This window comes from Electrona antarctica (assembly GCF_951216825.1).
Source record: "Electrona antarctica genome assembly, chromosome: 22".
Lineage (NCBI taxonomy): Eukaryota > Metazoa > Chordata > Actinopteri > Myctophiformes > Myctophidae > Electrona > Electrona antarctica.
The window spans coordinates 8,171,599-8,186,917 of NC_136805.1; the positions used below are offsets into that span (position 1 = coordinate 8,171,599).

The 15,319-nt window shown below is 45.6% G+C and overlaps 1 protein-coding gene across 7 annotated transcripts in view; it reads left to right on the forward strand.

Annotated features, from left to right (window-relative positions):
• LOC306914832 (uncharacterized protein) overlaps positions 1–15,319 on the forward strand; it is a 77,985-nt gene that overhangs the window by 52,541 nt on the left and 10,125 nt on the right. For 6 of the 7 annotated variants that reach the window (XM_079492031.1, XM_079492035.1, XM_079492034.1 and 3 more), the window contains 10 exons: positions 2,198–2,385; positions 5,803–6,062; positions 6,308–6,536; positions 7,151–7,334; positions 8,012–8,135; positions 9,234–9,311; positions 10,002–10,181; positions 11,361–11,638; positions 12,327–12,475; positions 14,801–14,885. In XM_079492031.1, coding sequence (XP_079348157.1) covers positions 2,198–2,385; positions 5,803–6,062; positions 6,308–6,536; positions 7,151–7,334; positions 8,012–8,135; positions 9,234–9,311; positions 10,002–10,181; positions 11,361–11,638; positions 12,327–12,475; positions 14,801–14,885 — 1,755 coding nt within the window. Of the gene's footprint in view, positions 1–2,197; positions 2,386–5,802; positions 6,063–6,307; positions 6,537–7,150; positions 7,335–8,011; positions 8,136–9,233; positions 9,312–10,001; positions 10,182–11,360; positions 11,639–11,678; positions 11,694–12,326; positions 12,476–14,800; positions 14,886–15,319 lie in introns of all 7 variants that reach the window. The other variant, XM_079492033.1, reaches the window with a different exon arrangement.

A 15,319-nucleotide genomic window follows, 5' to 3' on the forward strand; every position in this document is an offset into this window, starting at 1 on the left:
CTCTCAAGGCGAGCTGGTGATGAACCTCTCAAGGCGAGCTGGTGATGAACCTCTCTAAGGCGAGCTGGTGATGAACCTCTCAAGGCGAGCTGGTGATGAACCTCTCTAAGGCGAGCTGGTGATGAACCTCTCTAAGGCGAGCTGGTGATGAACCTCTCTAAGGCGAGCTGGTGATGAACCTCTCTAAGGCGAGCTGGTGATGAACCTCTCAAGGCGAGCTGGTGATGAACCTCTCTAAGGCGAGCTGGTGATGAACCTCTCAAGGCGAGCTGGTGATGAACCTCTCTAAGGCGAGCTGGTGATGAACCTCTCAAGGCGAGCTGGTGATGAACCTCTCAAGGCGAGCTGGTGATGAACCTCTCTAAGGCGAGCTGGTGATGAACCTCTCTAAGGCGAGCTGGTGATGAACCTCTCAAGGCGTGTACAGGAATTTCGTAGATTCAACGACTTCACTGACATTAACCCATTTTGGGCGGGAAAAACCCCATTTGGTGTTTTAAAGCATTAGGTTATACTTTAGCTATTGAAAAATAGCAGATCTACAAGCTGAGTGCCGCGCTACGAGCTTGTAGGTCTGCTATTTTTGAAAAATCGTGACAATGTGCCTCAAATCTTAAATATATATATATATATATATTATTACAGTGAACATTTTAACTCAAATCTTTGAGTTAACATATTTTCAGATGGGGGGGCGGAGGCATATTACATATAATCTTTGGGGTCCTTGACATGAAATATTGAGACTTTTTTTTTTTTTTTTTTTGACGTCGGGCCTAAATGGTTTAATGTCGTCTTGTTTTAACCCATTCAGGTCTGACGTCGAAATGTTTTCTAAATCATGACAATTTTCGGAAAGATTTGAGGCACATTTTAACGATTTTTCAAAAATAGCAGATCTACAGGTGCCGCGCGATGAGCTTGTAGATCTGCTATTTTTCAATAGCTAAATTATAACATAATGTATGTAACCACCAAAAGGGGTTCCCGCTAAAAATGGGTTAACAGTGGCGTTGCAGTGCTGTTACTGCATATTCTATTTAGAGACCACACACACACGACAATGGTTTACCCCCACACTATAAAGACGTGGTTTACATAATGGAGATTATTCCCCCCCCACCGGTGAAGACCAAGGATAAAACCCTAAGGCATGAATGAGGGCTCAATACCAGTTGTTCAGTCAGAACCAGAACCTTCCAGAGACCCTGCTGCGGTACCAGATTCCCACTGTGTGAGTTGTGGGAGTGGAGCCAGGCAGGAGTATAATCCGCAACGGCAGGATGAAGGTACTAACAGTTATGAGTCATACTCTGAGGCCCAGACAGATCTACGGCCGGAGAGCAGGAACAGCAGGTGAGCGCCGATGTGTGTGCACTGGATTGGCTCAAGGTTGCTCAGGTCAGACGATGCCTGCTGCCTGAATTAGCCTGTGCCGCAGGGAGGGAGGAGGGTATTCTGTTGACAGCTACTCTGTCAGTCTGACACTGGCCTCTCAAAGTTGAGTTGCTGCTATAGTATGATCCCCGTTTAATTTATCTCTCTCGCTCTCTAACAACAGTCTTTAAATACTAACCCTCTAGAACATGGGTTTTCAACAGGTGGTCCGTGGACCACTGGTGGTCCGTGGAGGTATTGCATGTGGTCCCTGACCATGCATTTAGTAATGTAGGATTTGTTGATTTGTTTTAAAAGTTCTTTCCACTAGTTGAGAAACCGTGCAAAAGCATACCCCATATCCCCACCCAACACAATAGTGGTCCCCATGTTGATTCTAAGTCAGGGTGGTGGTCCCTCGTTCACAATCAGTTGAAAACCCCTGCTCTAGAAACATAACTGCTTCACAAGAACAATGGGAACAGGGACGTATTTTTGTTTTTGCTTTCACACGCATAGATCATCAACTCTCTTCCTCTCCAGGAAAAGGAAAAGTACTGCCATTTTTCCATTGCAATAAGGTGGCTCTCTCGCTTGTGTGGAAAAAAACAAACCAGTGCTTAGAAGTTTGCAGTTAAAACCAACTCTGAAACTAGCACCAGCACCAAACCATCCTCCCCCCACACCCCCCACCCCCCACATCCTTCATCCTTTGATCTTCTGGGCCCCCTCGTCGTCTGATTCCCTCTCTCTCTCTCTCTCTCTCTCTCTCTCTCTCTCTCTCTCTCTCTCTCTCTCTCTCTCTCTCACCCCCCCTCAGGCCTCCAGTCCCTGGGCGGTGGAGAGTAGCCAGTGGGCGCCCTGCCAGGCGGACGGGTCTTTCGTGCTGGATGACTTCCCCAGCGAGGAGTTCCTCAGTCTGGCCACCGCACAGCAGCTGCCTGCCCCTCGGCTTCTGGAGCAGAGACGAGCTCTGCTGGAGCTGTTGGAGACAAACTGGGATACCGGGTAATAAAAATAAAAAACACACACACACACAAAATCCGATCGATCGGCCACAGATTTAAATCGGCTGATGTTCACTCTAAATGACTCAGATCGGTAATCGCCCATTTATCTCGATCTGGAGAAACAGATATTTTATACCATTTAAGATATATAGTATAATATCACTTTACATCTTTGTGACAGGCCTAAACATTCTCTCCTTCCTCCCCACACGCATAGGAAAAGTTTTGACATGGATTTTGGAAATATTAGAATTCCCCCCTTTACGCACAAGAGTGGTATTGGCCGATCATGAGAAGAAGAATCCGTGATCTGGATCTGTCCCAAAAAACCTGATTGGAGCACCCCTAAGAAAAGAATACACACCCACCCATATCCTGTTCTGTACCGTGCCCAGAATTATTGTAACATGTGACCAGCAGGTGTACTAAGGGGGTGTTTTTAACACATTTAGACCTGAGACCAGATTATACAAATGTCTTCTAAATCCTGACAGTTTTCTGAAAAACCCCATGTTTCTATGTAAGTCGTTCTCAAACATTTTCATGTCAAGGACCCCCAAAATTATATGTAATTGGCCACCGACCGCCATCTGAAAATATGTTGTTCCAGGCCCCCCCCCCCCCCCCCCCCCAGAAGCAAAGATTTGAGTTAAAAATGTTCACTGTGAAATAATATACTGTATATTCAAACATTAGCGCCACATTTTCATGATTTAAAAAAAAAAAAATAGCAGATCTAGAAGCTTGAGTGCTGCGCTAACGAGTGCTTGTACCGATCTACCGCCCTACCGAGAACTTGTAGATCTGCTATTTTTCAATAGCTAAAAGTATAACATAATGCTTTAAAACACCAAAAGGGGTTCCCGTCCAGAATGTGTTAAACCATTTTGGGCGGGAACCCCTTTTGGTGTTTTAAACTTTGTTATAATTTAGCTATTGAAAAATAGCAGATCTACAAGCTCATAGCGCGCCACCGAGTGGCGCGCTACGAGCTTGTAGGTCTGCTATTTTTGAAAAATCGTGAAAATATTTATTTCAGAAGGATTTCGAAGATTTCTTTTTAATTTCGAGGTCAGGCCTAAATGGGTTAATACTGTGGAATAATGATGTTGAGAGAATGGGTACATCAAGGATGATCCTCTCTCCCCCTGTCTCCCTGTCCATCAGTGATTACAGGGACATTAAATAAGCGTTAGTGCTCATTTCATCCCCCCTGTGTCTGTGCAGGCCATGAATCAGCCTTTTGTATATGGCTTTGGTAGGAGTGTAGCACTCCACATAATTCATCCAGGGGATTAGCTGGGGTTTAGTTACTCGCATGTCTGCTCTGTTCTACAGACTGCAGCAGGTGTGTGTGTGTGTGTGTGTGTGTTGAGCTCTGGTCACCAGTTCAGGTGAGGAGAATGTCAGGTGGGCCATTAAAATCACTGTGTTGAATGTTTAAAAGGGTAATACTCAAAATGTCCTTTAAACCCATTCTGGACGGGAGCCCCTTTTGGTGTTTTAAGCATTATGTTATACTTTAGCGTTTGAAAAATAGCAGATCTACAAGCTCGTAGTGCGGCACCGAGTGCCACACTACGAGCTTGTAGATCTGCTATTTTTGAAAAATCGAGAAAATGTGGAGCAAATCTTTGAATACTGTGTATGTATGTATATATATGTATATATACATATATATATATATATATGTGAACGTTTTTTTACTCAAATCTTTGCTTCTGGGGGGTCCCTGGAACAACAGATTTTCAGATCGGGTCGGTGGCCAATTACATATATTTTTGGAGGTCCTTGACATGAAAAGGTTTGCGCACCACTGACATAGAAACATGAGTTTTTCAGAAAACTGTCAGCATTAGAAGGCATTTGTAGAATCGTCCTCGGGTCTAAATGGGTTAAATGGTTTGCGTGATTAATGTAAAGCCAATCGTCAGAAAATAATGTCCAGTCATTGGCATGATAGTATAAGTTGATGTACACTAGTATACCAGGTTCCAAGGTCGTTCTGACATTTAGGAGCAATTGACAAGAAACCCTCGAGTCGCTTCAATACAATTACAATTGGATTGGATTTGCATTGTGGCAAATCGAAACGCCACAGGAAATAGACTATGGCCCATTGATCGGTTGGATATGCAGGAATAAAAAGTGTTTTCCCTACAGAACTGTCACTTTGAGACAAGTGACAAGAGCCGAGAGCCGGCTCCAGAATGTGTAAATGTGATTTCCTTCCATTGCCTTCCACTCCCCCGATCATTAACCCATTTTGGCCTGACGTCGATATATATATTTTTTTAAATTCGGAAAGACCTCATGTTTCTATATCAGTGGTTCTCAATATTTCATGTCGAGGTCCCCAAACATTATCTGTAATTGTCCGCCAACCCCCATCTGAAAATATGTTCTTCCAGGGACCCCCCCAGAAGCAAATATTTGAGTTAAAAACGGAAACTCTGAAAGAATATATATTCAAAGATTTGAGGCACATTTTCAAGATTTTTCAAAAATAGCAGACCTAGTACAAGCTCGTAGCGCGCCACTCAGTGGCGCGCTATGAGCTTGTAGATCTGATATTCTTCAACAGCTAAAGCATAACATAATGCTTAAAACACCAAAAGGGGTTCCCGCTCAAAATTGATTAAGCACATATAATGCATGGCCGCTTGGCAGTGTGTACTGTATAGTATGCATCAGAATGTAGGTCATACCGTTATCCCCTTCTACGTTGAGTTGCTGAAGTGACATCTAAGCTGCAGTCAAAGTGATTCCCTTCCCCCTTAAGTTATCATGTATGTATAGGGTTTTATAGGATCTCTACGGAGCCTGCTGGAAGGGGCTGTGGGTAACAAGCATTTGGTGTATTACATGTATCTCCTCATAGGCAGGGGATATTAATACAATCTGGGAATTCTTACCAAGAATTGTCTTCACCAATGTGTTTGTAAAGGTGTCTCTACTAACACATCCCACGTTGGTTTCTTTTCAGCCACGGCTATGGCCGTTTTTAGCCCAAGGAGTGTTTTTTTGTGCAAAACTAATAATGCTTTGGAATGGTTTCAGAATCATGAAAAACTCCTAGTTTGACATGTCACATGCTACTTAAAGCATAATGAAATTTAGAACATGTTGCCTTATATTGGTTATTAATGGTACCCCAACTTTCAGCTGCTGTAAATAATTCCCCTAGGGTGGCTGAATAGAAACCAATGTGGGATATGTTAGTACTAGACACCTTTACAAACACATTGGTGAAGAAATCTCTTGGTAAGAAATCTATTCCCAGATTTGACATTATTCTGACAATATTCTCTGACTATCTGAGAGATGGTCAGATCAGATTTTGAAATGTTAACCATTTGCAATGTTTCACTTGGCAAGCAAGCACTGAACTGGCCTTCTAATTCTGTTCCTTTAGTGACCGCTACTCCCAGTACTGCAAAGCTCATGTGATTGACAGCGACGGGCGGCAAATCAGACCCACCAAGTCCTCCTTCTTCCACTTCTTGTCCCGCCTCCAATGGGTCCCAGCCTACCTCCTGCAGGAGGGCGGGAAGCAAGAGGCCAAGTACCTGTGTCCTAATTCAGTCTACCTGTTCTCACCGGAGGTCCACAGCCTGCTGGGGACTCATGTCTGCTACCTGGACACACGGCCCAGCGAGTTCAGCAAAGCTCTTGGTAAGAGTGCGTGGCTGGTCTGCACCGGAGGCTCAACCAGTTAATGGGGCTGACTCACCCGTTTTTGGAGTTGTGTGTCAGCACATTTTCTTTTCTTTTTTTTACATTGCATCCCAGGGCTCCCGGAGGGTGACATGATCTGCTATCTGTGTATATATATATATATGTATGATTCATATACATGTCTGGTTGCGTAGAAGACAATCATGCTGTGCCATTGGATTTATGTATATTCTAACTTAAAGGCATGAGACACAGCGTGTCAGTGGACGAGCTGGCCGCCTACCTGAAGAAATGGTGCGTCAAAGAACCACAGCCGGGGGAGGAGGAGGAGGAGGAGAGCCAGGGGTCAGAGTTCACCTCCACCGTGCAGCACATCCACAATGTGTACACCTACCTGCATAAGAACTGCTCCCACGACGGCCTGAGAGAGCTGTTTCATCACACGCCAGCCGTCTTCATAGAGTACAGCAGGTCAGCGACAGACACGCACCAATCCCATTGCTTACATCACTAGTTCCCAAAGTGGTTTCCCCAGCTAAATGATAGTTAGGAACCAAATGGACCCTTATGGATCTGTAACTCCGAGAGTGTACAAATGGAACCAAATGGGACCCTAACGGGTCCATCCCTAGAGCAGTGGTTCCCAAAGTGGGGTCCGGGGACCCCCAGGGGTACTTGAGGGAGTTCCAGGGGGGACCCAGCTAAATGATAATTTGGACCAAATGGACCCTTATGGGTCTGTAACTCAGAGAGTGTACAAATGGAACCAAATGGACCCTAACGGGTCCATTTGGTTCCATGTGTTCACTCTCAGAGTTAAATTAGCATTGATTTTACAATATAAATTGGGGGTCCCAGAGATAGAAATGTCATTAAATGGGGGTCCGTAGACTAATGCATGTCAAACTGGAGGTCCTTGAAATGAAACAGGTTCAGAATCACTGCTAGAGCCGTAAAAATCTTCTTTTATTGGGATCCCTGTCATATTTTTTCAAATGGGGGTCCGTGGGCTAATGAGTATCATTTTGGGGGTCCTTGACATGAAAAGGTTTGTGAACCACTGCTGTAAACGATCTGGTCCACAGGCGAGATGGCGACTGGTGTTCCGGTAGCTTCTACCACCTGAAGGAGGTGTGCTGGAGCGACCCGACCAGCATGTTCCAGCGCTACCGAAACCTGACGCGCTCCCCGGACAGCTCTGTCCGGGAGCCCCGGGTCCTGGCCCCCTTCTACGACCGCCTGGAGGGCATGAGAGACCTGTTCAACAGGGTGGGTGGGCTTATGTGTTTCCCATTTAACCCATTTAGGCCTGACCTCGAAATTAAAAAAAAGAATCTTCTAAATCCTCCAGTTTTCTGAAATAAATAATTTCACGATTTTTCAAAAATAGCAGACCTACAAGCTCGTAGCGCGCCACTCGGTGGCGCGCTATGAGCTTGTAGATCTGCTATTTTTCAATAGCTAAATTATAAAACACCAAAAGGGGTTCCCGCCCCAAAATTGGTTAAGGGCTCCAATTCTTGACAGCTCTAATTCTCGTTCGGCAAAGATCTTGTAAATCCATATTTTTATCATACATTCATGCCCTATTATACATTTTTCAATACACTCTTTGCTGTCCGGAATAAACCACCAATTTTTTTATTTTTTTTCCCCCCATAAATCAATGCTATTGAACACCCTTACGTCTGTGTGTTGTTTAAAAAAAATATCAAATCAATTGAAAGTATTAAAGAACCTCCTAACTACATTGGATCCTCAAACTATCTGCCAAACCATATAACTCCACCTATTTGATCGTTTGTTTCAATTGATTAACTGCATTTCAAGAGTGGCTTGTAAAAACCAAATGTGTGTGTGTTGTGTGTGTGTGTGTGTGTGTGTGTGTGTGTGTGTGTGTGTGTGTGTGTGTGTGTGTGTGTGTGTGTGTGTGTGTGTGCGCGCAGCTGAACGTGGAGCCCAGTCCCAACATGAACCAGTACGTGGGCTTGTTGGAGCTCATCTGCTTCTCCTCTCCCATCCCGACAGCGGAAGTACTGCAGGATGTCTCTGTGTTGTACGCCAGGCTAGGTGAGGATGTCTCTGTGTTGTACAGGGACTTTTGGACAAAAATAGCAGATCTACAAGCTCACAACACGCTGCACGTTCAGTAGAATGCTGCCTTCCGGTATATGGCATGGAAAGGAGAGGAGTGGCATTTTGCATTTCTTTCACCATGTAGTAAATGCTGCATTTGTGGTCTGGAGAGGGTCTGGGTCTGGTCTCTTTGGCCGTGTGCCCCTCGGAAAATGATATGCCCAGACGGCCACAGTGGCCTTTTGAATGAGGGCCTTTTGCCCATGTGCCCCGACCGGCGCCCACAGCAGTTCATTTTACCGTTTTTCCTCTGTGCAATTTTCCAGTCATTACGGTAACCTTCCCCAAACGTCTCGCACAGACTTGTATTGTCTGTATTGTAGTTGTAGTGTTGCCATTTGCCAAGTGGTTTGATTCTTTTGCGTTACTTTGCCTCCTCCCTCCTCCTCCGCGACACACATACACGCACTGACAGAGTAAACAGTGGGCATTTAGCCCACACGCTGCCTACTAGAGCGCACGCAGCTCTCACTCACTGACACATACAGGCGCGGTGCTTCAAGATTATCACACAGAGCCTGTGTGTTAAGACCAAGGTGACTCGTCTTCATGGACGTATAAACTCACAAAACAACACCACGCAACAGCATAGACTGCAGGACTCCTCCACCATTTACCACGCTATCGTCTGCTACGTTAGTTGACAGAGTAAATTGTTTAAACAAACGCTAGCCAAGCACCAGAGCACTCTCACTGTACACCACGCGTCGCTCGCTTAATCATTCATTTCTGTATCAATGCGGACATAACGTGGTAAATGTTCATAAGCACACAATTGTACAAATGCTTTTTACACTTTGTGTTGACTTATCTCCAGAGTCCTCAGTCCTGCAGCCCCACAATGGAGAGATCTCGTCTGTCACTAACCTCTCTACAATGCCATATGCCAGTGTAGATTGGGGTCCTAGCGATTAAAACAAATATATATTTATATATATCATATCAAATGGGGGTTAGTGGCCTAATGCATGTCCAACTGTGGGTCCGTAATGTAATGATACTGTATAATGTTATGTCTAATTGTCTTATTAGCTCACAAGTGTAAGATTCCAGTGTCTGGGGAACAAGAGTACACCATGACCAACCCCAGCTACTGCTCCACACTGAAGGGTGAGGAATATGCTCACACGCACGCACGCGCGCGCGCGCAAGCACACACGCACGCACGCACGCATGCACGCACGCACGCACGCACGCACGCACACACACACACACACACACGCAAGCACACACACACACGCGCAAGCACACACACACACTCACATGCATGCTTGTATGGCTCTACAGCTTGTAAATAATATACGAGAGATCCTACGGTTGTGCCGTTTGTGAAACAAGCTTGTAAATATCTGGAAACACCTTAATTCGTATTGTAAATAAGATGAGAGAGACCCTACGGCTGTGCCGTTTGTAAATTAACCCATTTTGACCTGAGATCAGATTCTATAAATGTCTTCAACATCCTGACAGTTCTCTGAAAAAGATATGTTTCTATGTCAGTCGTTCTTCGATTTTTCAAAAATAGCAGACCTACAAGCTCGCGCGCTACGAGCTTGTAGATCTGCTATTTTTCAATAGCTAAAGCATAACGTAATGCTAACACCAAAAGGGGTTCCCGCCCAAAATGGGTTAACACCTTCTTCTCTTTGTTTGCCTGGAAAAATAATAATATATAATAAAGATGATTCTGATTCTCACACAAAAGCCTTCTCATGCTAACGAAGGCAAAAAAAAATATCACATAAAATATCTTCAACTTTGCGGTCTGTCTGTCTGTCTCGCCCCTCCATTCCATTCCAGGCATGGTGTCTGACAAGAAGGTGTTCCCCACTAAAGACAACACCTGGGTCACTCTGGCCGACAGGCCCATGATCGCCGACAGCAAAGAGCTGGAGAAGATCTTCAAGCCCTACAGACAGTTCTACCTGCTCAACCTGCCCCCCGCCGACAGGAAGAGGGCCAAGCCTGACAACCAATACGGTACGGTATTATGCCGTCATGGATGTGGGTCATAGAGTATTAAAAGGATAGAGACTGATCTGGCGCGAAGCTCCACCCCCTCCGCTATTCATGTCAGTGGAAGTTGCTCAGTGGCGTTTTGAAGCACCCGGAAGGACCGTCTCAGAACCTCTACTTCCGCATTTGACCACCAAATTTTGGTGGTCAAATGCTATTTGAAGTGCAACCGAGCGCTCAATGTTAAAGCCCAGCTGCACGGGGTTTCCCGGTCATGAATCCACGGGTCCGCCTGTAGTCCCTCCTCTTACCACTAGGGCCCAGTGCTTCAACGTTGGAGTGCCTCATTGGCCCCGTGATGTGGGTGCGACAGTTTGTTGAACTAATTTATTTGAATAGTTTGTCATTTTAACACATTTCATGCCATAGATGTTTAATTAGGTCATCCACCACTAAATGGCAGTAGCAATAGTTCAGCACAGGCCACCTTCTATTTTTTTAGAACGAGAGTTGTAAGATTTGTCTTAAGTCATGATTATAATGTTATCAATTAACCCATTTTGGGCGGGAACCCCTTTTGAACCCCAAGCCTGTGTGCCATAGTCGTATGTATCGCTTTATATCGATACAAAAAGGTCTCGCTAAAATTATTTTTTCAGCACCGGCCCAGTTGCTAGGCAACGCCTTGCTCAGCCCCGCCTTGCGTCCATGCAACTGTCCTATTTACTGTACACTTCCTACTTTTATGAAAATACATTCTTGAGCAATACCCGCCCTACTTTGCTGTGATGTCAAATGCCTCACCACTTAAAGGTATATTCAGTGATTTCACTTCATTCAAATATCACTTATTTTTTCTTTTCTTTTTTATAAACCTCCCTACTATAGAGTGTGCTGACCATATAAGGAGTTCCTCCCTGTCCCCAGTGAGCCCCTGGGGTCAAAAAACCCTAGTTTCAGTTTTGGTGGCGGGTGGCAAAGCCTTCATCCAATCAGGATGAGAGGGGCCTTCCTCCAATCATGATCGAGTGGGGGCGGGCCTTGGTGCACATGCTGTTGGCCTGTTGCACTTCCCCCCACTGTAGTGCGTGCATGTGCACATTTTGTTACCGGGGCGGACTGGGTGGTTTTCCAAATCACCGAATGCTCCTTTAACTTTTCTTCTTTTTGCATGTGGGGATGTTTGTCGTGGGGGACATGCAGGGCCCGGAGACCACCGCGGCAACACCATGCCGGCCTTCAAAGAGGAGGACCGCTCGCTGTTCCTGGAGATCTGCGGCGTGGGCCGCATGTCCCAGCGCGTCCGGACGGAGGCGCAGACGGAGAACCTGCGGCCCTGTCCCTCCCTGCAGAAGCTGGTGCGCACGGTGGTGCCCTACATCCAGCGCTTCCTCTGCCACCACGAGGAGCTGGCCCACGTCTACCAGGAGCTGCTGGACAGCGACATCGGAGAGAGGATTAAGAAGGTCTCCTATGGGCAGGTAAGGGCCACACCGCTACCGTAGAGCGAGGATTAAGAAGGTTTCCTACGGGCAGGTAGGGGCGACACCGCTGCCGTAGTGTTGTTTTTGGTAGCAAATTTCTATTTTAGTTTAGTCATAGTCTTTTGGAATAAAACTTTCATTTAGTTTTAGTCATATTTTAGTCACCAGGAATGTCTTAGTGTTAGTGTCTAGTTTTAGTCGACTAAATATCATAAGATTTTAGTCGACTAAATCTACTGTTGATTTTGTCGACTAAAATGTATTTTGGCGGGCCTCGATGCTGTCGTAATGACTGTTTTTACACATGCTGAAAATAGCCGATAAAGAAGGAGCAGCTCCTAATTCTGTACTCCAGTATATGACTCAGAGTTACACACCCGTGCGGGGCCATTTGGAACCCACTCAAGAGCAGTACCCTGTTTGACCAGAATGGAATAGAGCCTTCATTAGTATCAGGTGGCCCGAGGGGCCGAGTTCTTCCCAAAATGGCGTGTGTGCATACTAGAGCCCGTCGTTGAGTTGTAAAAAGTACTCTGCAAAACACTTCTAAATGCTCTTGCCTTTAGACCCTGTAAAGAAGCAGGATGAAATCCAAAGCAAGGGTAGAAGCAAACCCTCAAATTCTAATGCAGTACAAAAGAAATACATTTGCGAGCATGTGTTTTTGCGTCCACCCGCGCTTCAGGTCGGCAAGCTTTACATCCGCTACCAGCTGACTGAGACCGACGACAAGGCTCCCGTGGTGGAGCTGCAGGATGTCATCTGTCTGCTGAAGGACCAGAAGGAGCTCTACATCCAGAAAGACCACCTGTCAGCCAAGCTGGACATCTGCAGGTATGCATGGGTGGGTGGAGGGGTCTCCCAGGGACTGTTAAACCCATTAACACGAGGCCCACCAGGAACATAGACACGTAGAATAGCGCACCGTGCCACACCCGGAAAAGCCGTTTTAACAGCGATGTATTCTTTAATGCATGTTTTAATACGATCGTATTAAAAGCTACCGCTCGTTAGCTTTGTTATGCTTCTGAGCCAATGGCTGCGGCCATTTTGAAGATGCGCGCGCATCCACTTACATTGCCTGCTCTGTTTTCAGACGGCTGTATCTCACAGAAGCGACATTGGAGGGGTCGCTTTGTCCCAGACAAGCGTTTTCAACGGCCTGTAGCAGGCGCTGTGATACTCGCGGTCCACTTTTTCCATCACCGACCGAGAGAACAAGCACCAGCTTCGTCAACACACACGGAATGGTTTCATAGTAAAATGCGATTACGGATATTTGGCTCTTCAAAGTAAGTGTTACGCGCGATAAAACCCTGGCAGGACGCGGCGGAGGGATTGAATAATGGTAGCGGTCAAACGGTTAAGACCTGGCTGGAACGCATCTGTGTCACCTTAGCTTTTAACCAATTTAACCTGATTACTCTAGCTGTTGAAAAATAGCAGATCTACAAGCTTGTAGCACGGCACTCGTTTTCACAGTTTGATAAAAAATGTGAAAACGTCTGCAAATCTTTTAAATATATTATTCTTTCATGTCAAAATCTTTGCTTCTGGGGGGTCACTGGAACAACATATTTTGAGATGGGGGGGGGGGGGGGTTCTGTTGCCAAATACACATCATTTTGGGAAGAGTTTTGAGAACCACTGATATAGAAATGTTTTCAGAAAACTGTTAGGATTTAAGAAGACTTGAAGATTTGCAGAATCGACCTCGGGTGTTAATGGGTTAAAGTTTCAAACCAGAGCCAAATGTTCAGTGTGTCTCATGAGTCAATTTGATTCCTCTCTGGATTGTCAAAATAATTCTCATACATGCTCGCAAATGAGTCTACAACAATGCTTTTGTTTGGTCGTCTATACGCTAATTTTATTTGTTTTAGTAGAAATTGTGCATATTTCATGGCTTGTTGGGTACAATATTCACTAGCCTCGGTACCCAGGCTTTTATTTTCGTTCGCATTCGGCTCAAAAAAAGAAAAGCCTGGGGAAACCCATTAGAAAATGTGGCATAGGAAGCCCACTTCCTTGTATTTCGCTAACCAATAACAGTGCAGAGGCGTGTCGCTCCAAATTTGATGAAGTCTGTGTTCTACCGGAGAGGGGAGGAGGGGGGCGGGGGCGGGTGCTCAGATCTGTGAACCAATAGGATCCACCGCCTGTTTTCGACCGGCACCCGCCCCCGCTAGACCAGAAATCACACGTGCTGGGCCAGGCTAAATATTCACAGATGTAAGGGACAGAACTGTATAACTGTATGGTCGTTTTGACGGAAGATTTCCTCCCCCAAAAAATATGCCCAGCCTTCTCCACTATACAATTCAATATACAATTCTAGTAGGTTGCACTGTGGACTCTACGGACCAGATCTATCATCCAGTTGAAGTGCTTAATGCACTGCTGCTCATCTAATCACAAAGACCATGGTACAGTAGACCATGCATGGTCTACTGTACCATGCATGGTCTACTGTACCATGCATGGTCTACTGTACCATGCATGGTCTACTGTACCATGCATGGTACAGTAGACCATGCATGGTACAGTAGACCATGCATGGTACAGTAGACCATGCATGGTACAGTAGACCATGCATGGTACAGTAGATGGAGACCATGCATGGTACAGTAGATAGTACAGTAGATTCCATCTGACAGCCTAGGCCAAGTGGTTCCCAAGCGTTTTAGTCCGTGACCCAAGAGACATTTGATGTCTCCCCGGGACTAGAACTATAGTGAAAATAGCTTTGTGCCACGTTGTGAGCACAAAGCACAGAACTGCGTAACTGTATGGTCGTTTTGACAGAAGATTTCCTAGATCTATAGTGAAAATAGCTTTGTGCCACGTTGTGAGCTTGTAGATCAGCTTATTATACCCACTATAACCTACAATAAACAGCCAAAAGGACAGTAGAGAAGTTTTGGCATTAACAAATTACTCTTTTATTTATCATTTAAGCCCTGTTGCTTGTGCGTTTTTCATCAACCGTGTGTGTGTGTGTGTGTGTGTGTGTGTGTGTGTGTGTGTGTGTGTGTGTGTGTGTGTGTGTGTGTGTGTGTGTGTGTGTGTGTGTGTGTGTGTGTGTGTGTGTGTGTGTGTGTGTGTGTGTGTGTGTGTGTGTGTGTGTGTGTGTGTGTGTGTGTGTGTGTGTGTGTTCAGAGAGCTGGTGAAGTTGTTCTGCACGGAGGTCAGCCACAGAAAGGATCTGATGAGTTTCCTCAGCGGCCTGATGACCTCACTCGATGTAAGCGATGCGATCACTGCCAGCATTGGATCTGTGATCCTTATCTGATGCAAGGTTATTTATAGTTTAGCATTTGTCATCAGTTTTATTTGTTTTTTAGTGGTGCAACCACTCCTATAGACAGCTATGTGTGTGTCTCTGTGTCCGGGTAGACAAAACAGGAAAGGGCGCACACCAATGTTGGTGAGGTGCTGGCCTAAGGCAGTAAATAAGAGGAAAAGGCCGCACACACGTAGCCACGATGCTGTATATTTATTGACAAGAATCCAACGTTTCGACCTTTCAGCCTTCTTCAGGGAATGTCTCTGTGTCAGAGCACGAAAATATATAGCATTTGTTCACCACCAGGTGTCCCTGTTGCACAGTCTAACACACAGACACACACAGGCCAGGGAGGAGGGCTTGTGCAGTACAGTACAGTACAGTAGAGCACC